Raw genomic sequence first — 19,105 nt, 5'->3', positions numbered from 1 at the left:
GCTACCACCGCCTCAGAGTCTTAACCACCAGAGCTACCACCGCCTCAGAGTCTTAACCACCAGAGCTACCACCGCCTCAGAGCATTAACCACCAGAGCTACCACCACCTTTTGTCAGATCTTTAGATATCCTTGCTTTTGTAAAGCTGTTCTTGGTTCTCTTTGGTTCTCATTGCACCACAGTGTACTGGTCGGAGTGCTGAGTTTTATTTCCACTCTCTGACGCATTACTATTATTATTATTATTACACTATTATTAGACATTGTTTTTCAATAACAGACAATAGGTAACCTGTTGCAGATGGCATTAATTGTGCATGGCTTTCACTTTGAGTTCTTGAGTTTCCACCTGTGCAGCATAAGTGTGTGTGTGTGTTTGTGTGTGTGTGTGAGAGAGAGAGAGAGAGAGAGAGAGAGAGAGAGAGAGAAACTGAGCGTGTTTTCTGGTTTTTATCAGACATCTTTAATATTAAATATCCGGTTCAGGACAGCACGCACGTGCACTGTTCAGGGTGACACCTCTTTTATTTTCTGAGTGATTTCCTTCTTGTTTGGAGAATTTCTGCACACACTTCAGTTGCTTACAATTGTTACCGTTGTACAAGTTGCTTAATTGTCTTACAGTGAATCATCTGCAGTGATTTAGACTATTTTGCATAGACGTAAAACAAATAAATAAAAATAAATAAATAAAACCTTACTGAGAAGGATGCAGTTGTGTGGTTGGGGGGTGGGGTAAAGTGTAATCTGTAACGGCAATCCAAATACTAATGAACTGCAATTTAGCCATAACTGTTATCAACAACAAGAAGAATGAGCAAAGAAGAGTTGACTTTATATTTCCTGCACTATAATGACGCGAGAAATGAAAAAGAAAGGTAATCAGCTGCTGTGTGCATTCAGTCTAATGATATTTAAACGAGCCCTTTGCGCTAGAATGCGGTTCGGGGTGTAAAGGGTTAACCCGCACATCTGCGTGCTCTGACGTTACCGCAACTCGGTGAGCTCGCGCGCTTTACCGACCGGCTCCATGGCCCAGACCGGAGATGCCGACTCTCCTCCGGGGAGCACTGAGATGAAGAAACTGGTAACGTTTCCTAAATTCGGCTGTTTTTATTCCTATTGTTTTTGTTTTTGTTTATCATGTCGCATCTAATCCGGTGGAATATGCGAACAGCATCCGATCTCAAATCTCAGATACCGACTAACGCACGAGCTGACATGACATGAGATTTGAGAAAAAACCATAAACCTGGTTATTTAAATCGAATGCACACGTGGATCAGAGAGCGTTAAAATCAGTGATTATTATTAAATAATTTCAGATCCTGGTCCCAGAAAACGAAGCAGGGCATCTGCAAGTGGCAGGGTGCAGTGAGGTGAGCTCTGAATATGGAAAGCCATACGTGTCAAAAACGACCATGATTTGTAGTGTAGCGGTGTAACAGTAGACTCTGGTGATTATCTACGCTTAAAGCTGTCTGTGAAGGTGTCGGTGTGTTTAAACGAATCTTTTGTAGACATGAACATTTTCTAGCAACAACACTGAGCGAATCAGTGAATAAATCTGAACAAATCTCTTTTTGTGAGCAGAATCAAAAGATTCGAATCACCGGGATGAACCGGAAATTACCAAGTTATATAAATCCATTCATCCTTCACAATTTGATTCGGTTTGATTCCTGGAATATTGTAGAAGAAAACTTGAGCAAATCTTTTAAGTGAATAAAACTTTCTCGTCTACATTCATGTTGTTGTTGTTCTTCCGGCTGCTCCCTGTTCGGAGTCGCCACAGAGGATCGTTTAGTCCACATGTTTCGATTTGGCACAAGTTTTACACCAGATCCCCTTCCTGACACAACCCTCCCATTTTATCCGGGCTTGGGACCGGCACTGAGAGTTAATTCTTCAGTGAATAGGTTACCTCCCTGCCCGGGAACCGAATCAGGGCTGTGGCAATAAGATCGCAGGATCCTGCCACCAGGAGGCGCCTCATCTACATTCATTTACTGACTCATATTTTTTGCTCACCCGTGTAAGACAAGTGACTTTTCCAGCATTTTTTAAGATTGCATCAGAGTCCAGGCTGTGAAGGAGCATGTCATGAGTTGGATGTATTGATTGAATATGCCTCTTACTGAACCAGATTCAGTGTAGAGTCTGAACAAGGCCAGTACTGATTCTGTACACGACACATGGTTCAGTACAAACTGAAGAAACCTGTTTGTGAATGATATGATCAAAACTAAATATAAAGGATGTGAAGAGAATGTAGCACTTTAGGTTTATAGGTTTTATATCTGTGCATGAAGCATAATCCCAGCCATGTAATGACTGATGATGATCTATAACACAAGAAAAACGACGTAGACAGAAAGTTAATTACTTACATACATGCAACTTGCAAAAAGCCGGCATTCGGTTCAGTTCGTTTCGTATGTATGCCGAAAATGTTTCATATGCCTAGGGTTTCATTCCAATCAGGCATAACATTCTGACCACTGAGAGGTGAAGTGAATAAGACTGATGATCTCCTCATCATGGCACCTGTTAGTGGGTGGGATATATTAGGCAGCAAGTCAACATTTTGTCCTCAAAGTTGATGTGTTAGAAGCAGGAAAAATGGACAAGCGTAAGGATTTGAGCGAGTTTGATGAAGGGACAAATTGTGATGGCTAGACCACTGGATCAGATCATCTCCAAAACTGCAGCTCTTGTGGGGTGTTCCCGGTCTGCAGTGGTCAGTATCTATCAAAAGTATCCTTTAAGTCCTGAAAGTTGCCATGTAGTCCCCACCGCACAACTAACAGGACTTAAAGGATCTGCTGCTAACATCTTGGTGCCAGATACCACAGCACACCTTCAGGGATCTAGTGGAGTCGACAGGTCAGGGCTTTTTTGGCAGCAAAAGGGAGACCAGCACAATACTAAGCAGGTGGTCATAATGTTATGGCTGTTATGTATATTAGTGACAGTATTTGCACCTCAGGCATACAAAAAAAAAACACTGAAGGTTTCCAACATGACTTGGTCTCGATGGCCTTCCACAACGAAAGAACAAGCTGCGTGACGTTGTGAGAGTTGCCAGCCAATCAGCGTTCTAGTGTCTGAATGTATTTGCATATCAATAAGGAAAATGCTAAAAAAAAATAAAAAAAAAAACCTGACCTGGCTTCCGTACGGTCCGCGTCCACGGGTCGCTGCAGTGCGCGCGCTCTGAACAGAGCCACAGGATCACCGGGCTGGTGGAATTCTATTTGTTTATTTATTTATTTATTTATTTATTTATTTATTCTTCAACTTTCACTGAGAGATCTGCGCAGTTGGTGCAGGTACTGTAACTCACCGAGTCTTTACTGCATTTGGTTCACAAATTATATTAATTACATCTGAGCATCATGCACTATGTAGCGCCTTTATATAAATGGACTAGGGAGCAGTTTGGACATGGGATCGATCCATTAGATACGTTTGTCTAGGGTTTGATTAGAGACTGTGTTTGAGAGACTAGAGAACCCAGCTGGAGCAAAAACATCTAGTGTTTGTTAACAATGTGGTTATTGTAGTGCTCCACAATAAGGACAAAACAGCTCGTGCATGATGTAGTTAATGCACTTTATATACCACAGTGCTGGTCAGTTCTCCATTCTGATTGGTCAGAAGACGTTGATTACTTTTCTATAACAGCAGCTCTGACAGCAGTTCCAGATTTACTGCAAGGTCAATGACAGGGTTATCCTCATGCACTTGTCCACACTGACCCAGGGACCTGTACTGTGAGCGCTTCACACACATTACAACTTCTAATAAACAGACTGAACATGTTAGGAAAGTAAAAAGTCTCGCTATTGACATAGTGAAGGTTTCTGTAAGGAGACGTTTATTTATAAATTGTAATTGTCGACGGATTTATGTCGTATAAGGGGAATAAAACACTTTAGAATGCGCTTTTATTGGAACAGAATCCACTTCGGAGTGTAAACAGTAAATCCGCTTTGTCCCGGAATTAATTATTTCCTAATAACAGCATCTTGTTTTATAGCTTTTATACCAAATTGATTTCTGAGACAGAGAGGATCCACTCAAGGCACTGCAGCTTATTAAAGATGTAGTCATGTGTATTAGGGGGAACAAGACAGTGGTGAGATTTAGAGGTATGGTTCAGAGGCGGTGTCACTGAGTAAGAGACAGGAGTCAGAGCTGGAGGTAGCAGAGCTGAAGAGGTTGAGGTTCTCTTTGGGAGTGAGACGGGTGGACAGGATTAGGAACGAGTACATCAGAGGGACGGCTCATGTTGGACGTTTGGGGGGACAGAGTTAAGGAGGACAGATTAAGATGGTTTGGACATGTCCAGAGGAGGGAGAGTGAGTATATTGGTAGGAGAATGTTGGACATGGAGCTGCCAGGAAGGAGGCAAAGAGGAAGGACAAAGAGGAGGTATATGGAAGGACTAAATGAGGATATGAAGCTAGTGGCTGCAAGTGTTGAGGATGCAGAAGATAGGGATAGGTGGAGAGAGATGATTCGCTGTGTCCACCCCTGAAGGGAAAAGCCGAAAGAAGAAGTCATGTGTATTAGAGGAAGGGATCAGTTCTCAGCCTAAAAATGAAAATGAAACTGTAACAAAGCCCAGACAGAGCAGCATGGTAACATTAATGCAGGGATTCTTACTTCATGCAGTGCTTTTCTGTTTAAACAATTAAACAAATAGATTTATTTCAGACATTCCAAATTGTTATACTGGCTGTGCATTGAGCAATGGCTCTGGATGATCTTTCCTCTTTTCTCAGTTTCTAATTCAAATTTTATTGGTCACATACGAAATCATACACAGTACGGCATGTAGTGAAATGCTTTTTACGACTGGCTTACATAAAAAAGAAATAGTAAAAAGGTAAAATTTAAAGTGTGGACATGAAAAATAGGGGCTATAGTTAAGAATATATAGGGAAAAGTAGGGAAAATTAAATGGTAGAAATCACAAATGAAAATAACTTGAAAGTCAAGTGTCAGATGTGCATATGCAAATATATGTCTATGTATATGTAAATATATATGTATATAATATAATATATATATGTAGTATCAATATAGCAGTAAATATTATAAATAATGAAAAATAAAATAAAATAAAATAATAATAAAAACTAAAATATAAAAAAACAAATATAAAAACAAAAATAAAATACACAAATATAATACAGTACAATATAGTATATATATAGTATATGTGAAAAATAGAACAATATGAATAAATATATGTGTAGACTTTATAATATATAGAAGGTGCAGTATATGCATATATGTAGATAAAAAGGCCAACTTTGAAATGGTGTAGCAAATGAATACAGTATGTACAGTGTGCATATGTAAGATAATATATAAATATATTTGTAGATGTATGTATATATAAGGCAAATATAAATGTCCAATTGAACAGGGAGTAAAGTGTCGGTGCAGTGTGCACACAAAGATGTACAGGAAAGATGTACAGTGAGAGTGTTATTGTGTGTACAGAGTAGTGCAGAGTACAAAGTAGTGCAATTATTGCATGTGCAACAATCAGCTGAGGTAAAATGTCATGTCGTGTGGGGGTAAGTCCAGAAAGTCCAGATTCTAGGTGTACTGGTTGAGAGCCCGAATGGCCTGCGGGAAGAAGCTCCTCCTCATTCTCTCTGTGTTCACCTTCAAGGAACGGAAATGTTTCCCTGACCTCAACAGAGAGAAGAGTCCATTGTTGGGATGACTGAGGTCCTTCATTATCTTCCTGGCTTTGGTCCAGCACCGCTTGCTGCATATAGTGTCCAGGACAGGAAGCTCGGTGCGGATGGTACGCTCGGCTGATCGCACCACCCTCTGGAGAGCTTGCCTGTCCTGTTTGGTGCTGTTCCCAAACCAGGCTGTGATGCTTCCCGTCAGGATACTCTCAATGGTGCAGGTGTAGAATGTCTTTAGCACCTTTGAAGGCAGTTTAAAGTCCTTCAGGCCTCTGAGATGATAAAGACGCTGCCGGGCCTCCTTCACCAGGGTGTTAACGTGACAGGACCATGTCCAGAAAATCCAGAAAATCACATCGTATGATTTTTAAATAATTAATTTCCATTTTATTGCATGAAAAAAGTATTTGATCACCCATCAACCAGCAAGAAGTCTGGCTCTCACAGACCTGTTAGTTTGTCTTTAAGAAGCCCTCCTATCCTCCACTCATTACCTGTATTAATTGCACCTGTTTGAACTTGTTACCTGTATAAAAGACACCTGCCCACACACTCAATCAATCAGACTCCAACCTCTCCACTATGGGCAAGACCAAAGGTCTATGTCCAGGCCCGTCTGAAATTTGCCAAAGACCATCTGGATGATCCAGAGGAGGCATGGGAGAAGGTCATGTGGTCAAAATAGAACTTTTTGGTATAAACTCCACTCGCCATGTTTGGAGGAAGAAGAAGGATGAGTACAAGCCGAAGAACACCATCCCAACCGTGAAGCATGGGGGTGGAAACATCATGCTTTGGGGGTGCTTTTCTGCAAAGCGGACAGGACGACTGCACCGTATTGAGAAGAGGATGGATGGGGCCATGTATAGCGAGATTTTGGGCAACAACCTCCTTCCATCAGTAAGAGCATTGAAGATGGGTCGTGGCTGGGTCTTCCAACATTACAATGACCCCAAACACACAGCTACGGCAACTAAGGAGTGGCTTCGTAAGAAGCATTTCAAGGTCCTGGAGTGGCCTAGCCAGTCTCCAGACCTGAACCCAATAGAAAATCTATGGAGGGAGCTGAAACTCCATGTTGCCCAGCGACAGGCCCAAAACCTGAAAGATCTGGAGAAGACCTGTATAGAGGAGTGGGCCAAAATCCCTGCTGCAGTGTGTGCAAACCTGGTCAAGAACTACAGGAAACGGCTGACCTCTGTAATTGTAAACAAAGGTTTCTGTACCAAATATTAAGTTCTATTTTTCTATTGTATCAAATACTTTTTTCATGCAATAAAATGGAAATTAATTATTTAAAAATCATACGATGTGATTTTCTGGATTTTTTTTTACATTCTGTCTCTCATAGTTGAGGTGTACCTATGACGAAAATTACAGATCTCTCTATTCTTTGTAAGTGGGAAAACTTGAAAAATCGGCGGTGTATCAAATACTTATTTGCCCCACTGTATATATATAATTCGTGTACAAGCCCTAATAAACAAAAAAGAGTTGTTTGGGAACCGAAAGAATTGACTCTTTGGTGAACTGAGTCAAATAAATGGATTCATTGAAAAGAGATGGTTTTCCCACCACTGATGTTCAAGTTAATAGTGCGTTATTCTCAAAATATTGATTATACCAATAATATATTTGGGAATATAGCAATTAATGCAGTTTTATGTACTTTATATATTTACACAACGTATTTATGTTATTTACACGATAATAACACTGCGCTTAGGGATCGCTTAGAGGCTGTTTCGCATATTCTAACCTTCTACCTTATCATTACTTCAAAAAATTAAAATTATTAACTAAAATATTAGTTTATTATCAAGTTCAGAGTATGTTTAGCATCTCATACATTTCCTCATGCAACAGTTAGCTGTTGCTATAGAAAGCGCGTGCATGAATATAAACAGCCGAATTACAGTCAGAAAATGTTTTATTTTGAAAAGATTATCACATAATTCTCACAATCGAGAATTTCTGTGTTACTGCATTAACTAACATACCAATCAGGCATAACATTATGACCGTCTGCCTAATATTGTGTTGGTCCCCCTTTTGCTGCCAAAACAGCCCTGACCCGTCCTGCACTGTGTATTCTGACCCCTTTCTATCAGAACCAGCATTAACTTCTTCAGCAGTCTGAGCAACAGTAGCTTGTCTGTTGGATCGGATCACAGGGGTCAGCCTTCGTTCCCTACGTGTATCAGTGCGCCTTGGCCGCCCATGACCCTGTCTCCGGTTCACCACTGTTCCTTCCTTGAACCACTTTTGATAGATACTGACCACGGCAGACCGGGAACACCCCACAAGAGCTGCAGTTTTGGAGATGCTCTGATCCAGTGGTCTAGCCATCACAATTTGGCCCTTCGTCAAACTCGTTCAAATCCTTACACTTGTCCATTTTTCCTGCAAATTAATATAATTTGTGAACCAAATGCAGTAAAGACTCGGTGAGTTACAGTACCTGCACCAACTGCGCAGATCTCTCAGTGAAAGTTGAAGAATAAATAAATAAATAAATAAATAGAATTCCACCAGCCCGGTGATCCTGTGGCTCTGTTCAGAGCGCGCGCACTGCAGCGACCCGTGGACGCGGACCGTACGGAAGCCAGGTCAAGTTTTTTTTTTTTTAGCATTTTCCTTATTGATATGCAAATACATTCAGACACTAGAACGCTGATTGGCTGGCAACTCTCACGACGTCACGCAGTTTGTTCTTTCGTTGTGGAAGGCCATCGAGACCAAGTCATGTTGGAAACCTTCAGTGTTTTTTTTTTGTATGCCTGAGGTGCAAATACCGTCACTAATATACATAACAGCCATAACATTATGACCACCTGCTTAGTATTGTGCTGGTCTCCCTTTTGCTGCCAAAAAAGCCCTGACCTGTCGACTCCACTAGATCTCTGAAGGTGTGCTGTGGTATCTGGCACCAAGATGTTAGCAGCAGATCCTTTAAGTCCTGTTAGTTGTGCGGTGGGGACTACATGGCAACTTTCAGGACTTAAAGGACACTTTTGATAGATACTGACCACTGCAGACCGGGAACACCCCACAAGAGCTGCAGTTTTGGAGATGCTCTGATCCAGTGGTCTAGCCATCACAATTTGGCCCTTCATCAAACTCGCTCAAATCCTTACGCTTGTCCATTTTTCCTGCTTCTAACATCAACTTTGAGGACAAAATGTTGACTTGCTGCCTAATATATCCCACCCACTAACAGGTGCCATGATGAGGAGATCATCAGTCTTATTCACTTCACCTCTCAGTGGTCAGAATGTTATCAGTGTATTATGAAATCTTCTTACGACTGGTTGCCATAGTAATAACGTTCAGCACTGAGGCGCAGCTAGCCTCATATCATACAGAATGAAGGAGAAGCCATTTGTGGTGTACTGTGAACTTTGCTGAGCTTATATGGACACGCCCACCTCTAGTCACCAACGGTTACTGTTGCCCGTGTCCCCAGAAGTCGGCAGCTCTCATTGTAAATTAATGTTAATTTGTGACTTCAAATTGCTGTGCGCGTGAACGTAGCATGAGAAAAGTTCATAACGAGCTGAATGTAGTGTATTATGCCGGTAGACTCGTTAGAAGTGCTGAGATTTTAGCGCGTCAACACTCCCAACCAGTTTGCTGACTGACGATTATACTCAGAGGAAATGCAGTCAGCTGATCCTTCACATGATAGATGAGGCAATGTGGTAAAAAGAAAAAAAAAAAAAAAAAAAAAAACAAAGAAAATAAGCCACCTTGGTGAATGTGAGTTGAAACATTTAGTTGAAAATTTTAGCATTGCAGTACGTCAGGTCACAATATCCAAGCATCTATAATGTAAATAAAATATTATAAACATGTTATAAACACAGTTTGAGCTTCATGTCATTTCACTGTATGCAAGAATATAAATGATTATTTATATGGTAAAGTATTTATATTTATATTATGACCCATGCAGTTACCACGGCAACTACTGTTTAAACATAGAAATTTAAACATCACCTCCTGACCAATCGGGATTCTCAATTCCGATTGGTCAGGAGGTGTTTAAACAGTAGCTAACTAATTAATTCTCAATTCCGATTGGTCAGGAGGTGGCGTTTAAACCGTAGCTAACTAATTAATTCTCAGTTCTGATTGGTCAGGAGGTGATGTATAAATTTAAACAGTAGTTAACTAGTTAATTCTCAGTTCTGATTGGTTAGGAGGTGATGTATAAATTTAAACAGTAGTTAACTAGTTAATTCTCAGTTCTGATTGGTTAGGAGGTGATGTATAAATTTAAACAGTAGTTAACTAGTTAATTCTCAGTTCTGATTGGTTAGGAGGTGATGTATAAACTAATTCTCGATTCTGATTGGTCAGGAGGTGATGTTTAAATTTAAACAGTAGTTAACTAGTTAATTCTCAGTTCTGATTGGTCAGGAGGTGATGTATACATTTCTATGTTAAAACAGTTCCAGCTACAGGTTTTAATACTGCACATGTTCTAATACAGCACTAAGATAAAGGGATACACAAACCTCAGTTGTGTAAAAGTCCAAATGTCCAGGAGACCTAGACTGAAGGAATCAGGAATTAGATTTTTAGGAAAGGATTTTAGTCTCTGTTCCATTTCCTCATTTCTTAATTCTGTTAGGATGATGTTACGCAAGTGTAGTGTGGTCTTGTGTGTCAGTTTGCATTAATATTGTTTCTCTTGTGTGTGTGTGTGTGTGTGTGTGTGTAGAGTGGTGGTGAGTGTGAGATGATGAAGGCAGACCTGGAGGCTTCTCTCTCTGCGAGCAGCAGTTCAGCTATTCAGTGTCGGGATGTGTGTCGCTCTTACGGCAAGATGAGAGTCCTCAGCAGCCTCAACCTGACTGTACCTCAGGGCCAGATGTGAGTACTGAAAACTGAGTACTCTCTCTCTCTCTTTCTCTTTCTCTCTCTCTCTCTCTCTCTCTCTCTCTCACACACACACAATTTCTCTCTCTCTCTCTCTCTCTCTCTCTCTCTCACACACACACATAATTTCTCTCTCTCTCTCTCTCTCTCTCTCACACACACACACATAATTTCTCTCTCTCTCTCTCTCTCACACACACACACACATAATTTCTCTCTCTCTCTCTCTCTCTCTCTCTCTCTCTCTCTCACACACACACACACACCACACAATTTCTCTCTCTCTCTCTCTCTCTCTCTCTCTCTCTCTCCCTCTCTCTCTCTCTCTCTCACACACACACACAGACACACACAATCTCTCTCTCTCTCTCTCTCTCTCTCTCTCTCTTGCTCTATCACACACACACATACACACAATTTCTCTCTCTCTCTCTCTCTCTCTCTCTCTCTCTAACACAAACACACACATTCACTATGTCTCTCTCTCTCTCTCTCTCTCTCTCTCTCTTTATGTCATACATACAGTCTCCTCACATGCTCACATTCTTCTATTTCACACTTTTACACACAAAGTACCTGTTGTTTGAGTCACAAACAGGCAGATGACTCTGACACAGACACACAATCGCTCTCTCTCACTCTTTCTCTCTCTCTCACTCACACCAGTGCGCGTACACACACACACACACACACACCATCTCTCTCTCTCTCTCTCTCTCTCTCTCTCTCTCTTGCTCACACAAGTGCACGCACACACACAATCTCTCTCTCTCCCTCTCTCTCTCTCTTTCTGTCTTTCTCTCTCTCTCTCTCCCTCTGTCAAGATATAATTGTATGTATAACAATTTCCTCCTATATAATTTCTAAACCTGACCCTAACTTTATCCTCCAGATCCACAAAAGCCAGGTTTCACCTTTCCATGTATAAAAAGCACTTTATGTTTCTCAGGACTATCAGAGACATATCTGATATCTAATTGTATCTGCTGATACGCCATTGGGAAGACATTTCCAGATCAGGAAGAGATGAATCTAATGACACACTAATGTCTATGTAACGTTTATTTATCACCTGAATTGAATGTGTTTTAATCCAAGCTTCAATAACCTATAATCAAGTCTTGTATAAATAACATCACTTGTTTATAAGTTACCTGATGTCTTCTTCAGGTGGAAAAATTCAGGAATAAAAAGAAGCTCTGTTGTGCTCATTAATAGATTTTTCAACTTTTTATGCACATTTTTTTACATTAAAACACAATAACAAATCCAAAAACACAAGGATAATTCAGACAAAGTGGAAAAAAGTAGGTATAGTTTGTGAATGGAATTCTTCCCTCTGATTGGACGAGGCATCTGTCACTCAGGATATACAGGCAGTAGGAAATTGTGTATCTAACTTTATTTCTTGTACATGTGTGGAGTTCTGCATTCACTTTAAACCATTTTTTCCCCATAGTGCAACTTTAAATCTTTTAAAGAAAATAACAAACATATATATTTATCTTTATAAGAAAATGGAATTCATTCAGCGCTACTTTGAGGAAGGACCTTCATATGCCGTGATTTTGGATATACTGATAGCGCATCATGGCATAAAGATTAGCTTTCTCTAAAAACACACCTAAAGAACACAGGCATGTTTTAAAGACAAAACTATTCCAGATTAAAGGATGTAAGAGCAGAGCTGCGTTCATACACACACCAATCCACTTTCTATTGCTGCAGCCTGCTGGACATCTTGTATATCCTGAGTGACAGATGTCTCGTCCAATCAGATGTAAGAATTCCATTCACAAACTATACCTACCTTTTCCGGTTTGTCTGAATTGTCCTTGTGTTTACGGTTTCGTTTTCTGATTTGTTATTTTGTTTTGTACTTGACGGCCACCGTACTACTGTCAGGACTTAGCAAGGTATGGTGGTAGCTCTAGTGGTTAAGGCTCTGGGTTGTTGATCAGAAGATCAGGGTTCAAGCCCCAGCATCGCCAAGCTGCCACCTTTGGGCCCTTGAGCAAGGCCCCCAACCCACCCTGCTCCAGGGGCGCTGTATCATGGCTGATCCTTCGCTCTGACCCCAACCCCCAAGGATGGGATATGTAAAGAAAGAATTTCACTGTGCAGTAATGTATATGTGACCAGACAACTTAATTATTGCCCTACCTACTGAAGAGTATTAAATTACTTTACCAGTCACTACATCGCATGAACAGGCCTTCAACAATGGCCAATTATTTGTAATAACTAAATAATAATGTTCTTGGACGAATTAAGCGTAATTGGATCATCAAATTACTGCAATAGACTAAAGAAAGAATAGTAGACATTTCACGTACTGAAGGGAGTCGATGGCCACCACTGCCTTACTTGAACCACCACTACTGTCCCTCTTGAACCACCACTACTGTCCCTCTTGAACCACCACTACTGTCCCTCTTGAACCACCACTACTGTCCCTCTTGAACCACCACTGCCTTACTTGAACCACCACTACTGTCCCTCTTGAACCACCACTACTGTCCCTCTTGAACCACCACTGCCTTACTTGAACCACCACTACTGTCCCTCTTGAACCACCACTACTGTCCCTCTTGAACCACCACTGCCTTACTTGAACCACCACTACTGTCCCTCTTGAACCACCACTACTGTCCCTCTTGAACCACCACTACTGTCCCTCTTGAACCACCACTGCCTTACTTGAACCACCACTACTGTCCCTCTTGAACCACCACTACTGTCCCTCTTGAACCACCACTGCCTTACTTGAACCACCACTACTGTCCCTCTTGAACCACCACTGCCTTACTTGAACCACCACTACTGTCCCTCTTGAACCACTACTGTCCCTCTTGAACCACTACTGCCCCTCTTGAACCACCACTGCCCCACCTGAACCACCACCACTGGCCCACTTGAACCACCACTGCCCCACCTGAACCACCACTACTGTCCCTCTTGAACCACCACTGCCCCACCTGAACCACCACTACTGTCCCTCTTGAACCACCACTACTGTCCCTCTTGAACCACCACTGCCCCACCTGAACCACCACTACTGTCCCTCTTGAACCACCACTACTGTCCCTCTTGAACCACCACTGCCCCACCTGAACCACCACCACTGGCCCACTTGAACCACCACTGCCCCACCTGAACCACCACCACTGGCCCACTTGAACCACCACTGCCCCACTTGAACCACCACTGCCCCACCTGAACCACCACTGCCCCACCTGAACCACCACTGGCCCACTTGAACCACCACTGCCCCACTTGAACCACCACTGCCCCACTTGAACCACCACTGCCCCACCTGAACCACCACTGCCCCACCTGAACCACCACTGCCCCTCTTGAGCCACCCCCCTCTCTTTTTTGTTGTTTTGGTTTTTTTAACACACACACACATACACACACACACACAGAAGTATGTCTGAGGAGTGTGTGTGTGTAGCTCATGTAGTTTTACACACACACACACACACTAAAACTCCTACACATTTAAAACAGACTCCTGTGTGTCTGTGTGTGTGTACACACGGACTATACACACACACACACACACTCTCTCTCTCTCTCTCTCTCTCTCTCTCTCCTCAGACACTTATCTATCACTATCTAATGTTTAATCAGTGTATAGCTCCAGGCACCATTCGCTACTCATCTAACCCTCACTAACACACACACACGCACACACACACACGTCAGCATCTCACACGTTCCTCAAACTTGTCTACTGGTCAGACCACATCTGCATGGAAACAGAAAAACATGCACGCATAGACACGTGTGCACACTCATGTAGCGTCTCTCTTCTCCATGCTGGTGTCTGTTTATAAACATCCTGCAGGTTTATATAGCGCTGTTCACCACCATGCGTCCTAATCACAAGACATCTAACATCTAAAACTGGACATTGCGGTCCAGGCTGTTTTCACTTCCGCTGCTGTGATTAGGATCTACTCGGTGTTGAAGCGGATCGGATTCTCTCTTTGGAGAATTCGCTATCATATAAATTCATCATCTTATCTATGGTCACATGACCGTAACATAATGCTTTTTATTATTTACAACCAGCATGTGCCAAGATACAGGCAATGCCAGTGCTATAAATCATGAGGAGTGTTTTTTTGCAATTTAAATAGTACAGTATTAGTAATAGTAATAGTATTTTAAATTTAATAATAATAATATTAATAAATTTATATTTGCCAGTTAAAAGCTCTGGAAACAAATCAAATCATTTTATTTAATTTTATTTAATTTTATTTGTATAGCGCCTTTTACAATGGATATTGCCACAAAGCAGAGAAACAGAGAAAGGGGGAAAAAAAATTAAATTATTAAACTATTTTATCCCTATTTTATCCCTAATGAACAAGCTCCGGCGACGACAGCAAGGAAAAACTCCCTGTGATGATATGAGGAAGAAACCTTGAGAGGAACTAGGCTCAGAAGGGAACCTTAACCTCATAAACAAAATAAAATAGGGAAATAAACCCATGACAATACAGGGGTGGAGATCAGACTTGAGTCAAAAAATAAATAAATAAAAGCTCTGATGTTGCAGAAAAGAGAAATTCATGACCATATCTTTACATTTTTACCAATAAACCAATCAATCATTAATATGAGGTTAATTTTGATACCAACTTGTTTGCTGTGTCCATCAGTTACGGTTTGCTGGGCCCGAGCGGCTGCGGGAAAACCACTCTGCTGAAGTGCATCGTGGGAACTTTGAAGATCTCTCGAGGTCACATCAGCGTGCTCGGGAAGCCGCCGGCGTTCCCTGGACACGAGGTGCCGGGAAGGATGGTGGGATACATGCCACAGGTGAGATACTAACTACATGAAATAAATACACACCTCTCTTTTTAATGCCTTATTGTTTATTTCCATGGAGCTTGTTTTGCTTTAGAAGCTAATGCAAATACATTTTGTGGAGAAAAAAATATAATACATCATTAGCTTTACTACAGTATATAACAAGTTAAGTGTGTGTGTTTGTGTGTGTGTGTGTTGTAACCAGCATATGTGTCCATTTGTCTCCTTCATGGCAGGACATAGCGCTGTATAACGAGTTCACCATCAGCGACACGCTCTGGTTCTTTGGCCGAATCCACGGCCTCTCATCCCAAGAGACTCAGGAGCGCATGAAGTTCCTCATCGAATTTTTGAACCTGCCACAGAAGAACAGCCTCGTCAGAAACCTCAGGTGCAAACGATTCATCGATTCAGATTCATTTCGGTTCAGTTTGCCGTGTGGAAGTGAGTGATTATGAAGCTCAGGTGTAGCTCCAGTGAGTCTTGGTGTAATTTTTGGATAATTTTGTTGTTGTTTTTTCGGCTGCTCCCTGTTTGGGCTCGCCACAGCAGATCATTTGGTCCACATGTTTTGATTTGGCACAGGTTTTACATCGGATGCCCTTCCTGACACTACCCTCCAATTTAATCCGGGCTTGGGACCGGCACTGAGAGTTAACTCTTCAGTGGCTGGGTTAGCGCCCTGCCCGGGAATCAAACCCGGGTAGCAGCAATGAGAGCGCAGGATCCTGATGCTGGACCACCAGGAGGCCTTGTGATAATTTTGCTGAAATTTGTGATAATTTTACTACAGGGTTTGCCAATATTTCTGCAATCCTCTTTAAATTGAGAGAGTGGAAGAGACATAAAGAGGTGAAGAAAGGAATAGAGAAAGAAAGTAGGCCATATTGTGTGACTGCCTCTTTTGTTTGAAGTTTATTAGTTTCCATCAAGTATACGAAGAGTATCGGAATATAACACAAAATATAATCTAAACTTGACTATCAATTATATAATATGTAACAACAGAATAAAAGTGAACAACAACAGAATAAATAGGAATGAAATAAGCAGATTATAGGAATGGAGTAAACAGTTGAAGTGTTGTAAGTTGTGAAGAACTTGCATGGCTGCTCCAGTGCTATTTGTACAACCAGGATTTTTCAGTGACTTTTACGTGACCACAACAATGCAAACCTGAATCTGAAAGTTCCTCAAATACACAGGAGACTGTGGGTGAGGCTCAACCGCATATGCAAAATCTTTATTTTGGCTAATCCAAGGCTCGGAATCTACAAAGACTCAGAGTCATGTTCATCAGAAACAAGTCAGATTTGCGAGGGTCGCGTCAGAAACAGCATCATGCATGAAACCTGTGTCAAATCAAATATGCGGATCAGATGATCCACCGTGGGCAGCATGGTGCATAGTGGTTAGCACTGTTGCCTCGCAGCAAGTAGCTCCCGGGTTGGAACAGGCAGGGGCCTTTGTGTGTGGAGGTTGCATGTTCTCCCTGTGCCTGCGGTAGTCCGGTTTCCTCCCACAGTCCAAAAACATGTACATTAGGTTGATTGGTAATTCTGAATTGCCCATAGGAGTGAGTGTGAGTGTGTGTGTTTGTCTGTCTATATGTGGCCCTGTGATGGACTGGCGACCTGTCCAGGGTGTACCCCTGCCTTTCTACCCAATGTGTGCTGGGATAGGCTCCAGCAGACCCCCGTGACCCTAATTAGGAATAAAGCGGGTATAGAAAATGGATGGATGGATGATCCACTGTGGCGATGCTGAACAAAGAAAAGGACAACAACAGCAACATAATGGCCAGTTGCCATCCACTGGCTAGTTCTCCTCCTATCAGCTATACTCCCTCTGAGACACAGGAAGCCAAGAGTAACACTCAGAGCAAAGCGCTATCTATCTTCTTCCGAATATATGAACTCACAGACACTTATGATTGGTTTGTTTCGTGCTGAAAACAAACCAGAAAAGGTATGCCATTCACTATTAGGTTTTTGAATGGCCCAAGTGAAAAACATTCATGGAGTTGGAATCATAATGCCACATCCATCCATGGCTGAGAGACAAGGGGGTTAAACTGGCCATGCTCTCTGTGGGAAGCAAATGTACTGGCATAGGCAAAGGTATAGGCTGTCTTCACTGTTAATCACAAAGGCACTAGCCAATCATGGCCGTCTTTGAGCTTATGTACGTGGAAGAGGGCAGAGAGCTCTGTTCGAGACTCAAATTGATCGAATTTACTTTTTGTCCATCATGGTTTGTCCTGACTGGGGTGTTATAATGCACAAATGTTCCACCAGTGGAAAAGGCCAAATCACAAAGACACTGGCCAATCATAAGCGTCTATGAGCTTGTGTATGTGGAAGAGGGTAGAGAGCTCTTTCCTCCAAGTGTTCAAGATTCATATTGATTGAATTGTTTACTTTTTGTCCATCATTGTTTGTCCTGACTGGGGATTTCTAATGCACAAATGTTAAACCAGTGGAAAAGGCCAAGTCATAACAACACTAACCAATCATGGCCATCTGTGAGCTTATGTATTTGGAAGAGGGCCGAGTCCTATATCCTCTATGTGTTTGAGATTCATACTGAATTGTTTACTTTTATCCCTAATTATTATGCATCATTTGTCCTGACCGAGGCTTTCTAATGCACAAATGTTCCACCAGTGGAAAAGACCAAATCACAACGGCACTAGCCAATCATGGGCGTCTATGAGCTTATGTATGCGGAAGGGGGCAGAACGCACTTTACTTTTTGGTCTCTCATTATTATGCATGGTTTTAGTCCAAGCTGGAGCTTTATAGTGCACAAATATTACCAAAATTTTAATCCAAAGCTAAACTACACTGTTCTTCATTCAGCATGCAACATTTGTAGATAAAGACTGTTATCTTTAACTGTTTCTATTCTTAATTCTTAAATTAATGCTACACTTCCACACCTAATCCAGTTTATCAAGCTCTGCTACAACACCAGAGCACCACAGCAAGGTGTGTTCAATTGTCTTCTGACTTTTACTGAGGACTGTGTGTGTGTGTTGTTTTTTAAAATATCAGAGATATATTTTCCATCCCAAAGCTTTTTCACTGTATAAGTCAGTGGTATGGTACTGTAAATCCCTTCTAAACATGTCACCATATTTAGAAACAGCAAACTGAGAACAAAGACACATTGTGGTTGTTTTTCATGCCATGCTCTCCCTGTGACCTAGTTTCTAAAGTGGTTTAGTCAGGTTTTTGCTAGCAAATAAAAGTCTGTAATACAATCAGTTATGCAAATTGATTTGAAACATATCATAGTCAGTTGTTTTGTTCCTATTTATTAAGCATGTTAATTAAAGATATGTCAATGCTTGTAAGAATAATATTATTATTAATAATAATAATCCAAGGGCAGTAATACGGGCAGAGAGAGTTATCCAGGGCAAATAATCCAGAACTAGGTCAAGCAGGCTGAGAAACAAAGCCGAGAAACAACAATGATACCCAAAAACACAGATGAGATCCCTGCTAATGAAGGGAACAAGCAAGAGGCGAGAAGAAATAATGGCAGCAGGAGAAAGAAAACACTGGATATGTTAGAAGCATGGTGAAGAAATCAGGACAGGGTGGGTGTGACAGATGAATATTTGGTGGTGTTGGATATTTAGTGTTAATTGTGTTGGGCTTTTAACTGTGA

At 41.5% G+C, this 19,105-nt stretch overlaps 1 protein-coding gene across 4 annotated transcripts in view; it reads left to right on the top strand.

Moving 5' to 3' along the window:
- Positions 1–966: 966 nt before the first annotated feature.
- abch1 (ATP-binding cassette, sub-family H, member 1) overlaps positions 967–19,105 on the top strand; it is a 39,177-nt gene continuing 21,038 nt past the window's right edge. The window contains exons 1-4 of one of the 4 annotated variants that reach the window (XM_058399613.1): positions 967–1,086; positions 10,443–10,594; positions 15,277–15,436; positions 15,664–15,818. In XM_058399613.1, the coding sequence (XP_058255596.1) occupies positions 1,030–1,086; positions 10,443–10,594; positions 15,277–15,436; positions 15,664–15,818 (524 nt within the window). In that variant the 5' untranslated portion in view covers positions 967–1,029. Of the gene's footprint in view, positions 1,087–3,182; positions 3,332–8,208; positions 8,326–8,352; positions 9,476–10,442; positions 10,595–15,276; positions 15,437–15,663; positions 15,819–19,105 lie in introns of those variants that run through there. The other 3 variants (XM_058399614.1, XM_058399616.1, XM_058399615.1) reach the window with 3 other exon arrangements.

The sequence above is a fragment of the Hemibagrus wyckioides genome, linkage group LG09 (assembly GCF_019097595.1).
Source record: "Hemibagrus wyckioides isolate EC202008001 linkage group LG09, SWU_Hwy_1.0, whole genome shotgun sequence".
Classification (NCBI taxonomy): domain Eukaryota; kingdom Metazoa; phylum Chordata; class Actinopteri; order Siluriformes; family Bagridae; genus Hemibagrus; species Hemibagrus wyckioides.
Note: the sequence above shows the minus strand (reverse complement) of the source record. Positions and strands in the feature narration are given on the sequence as shown.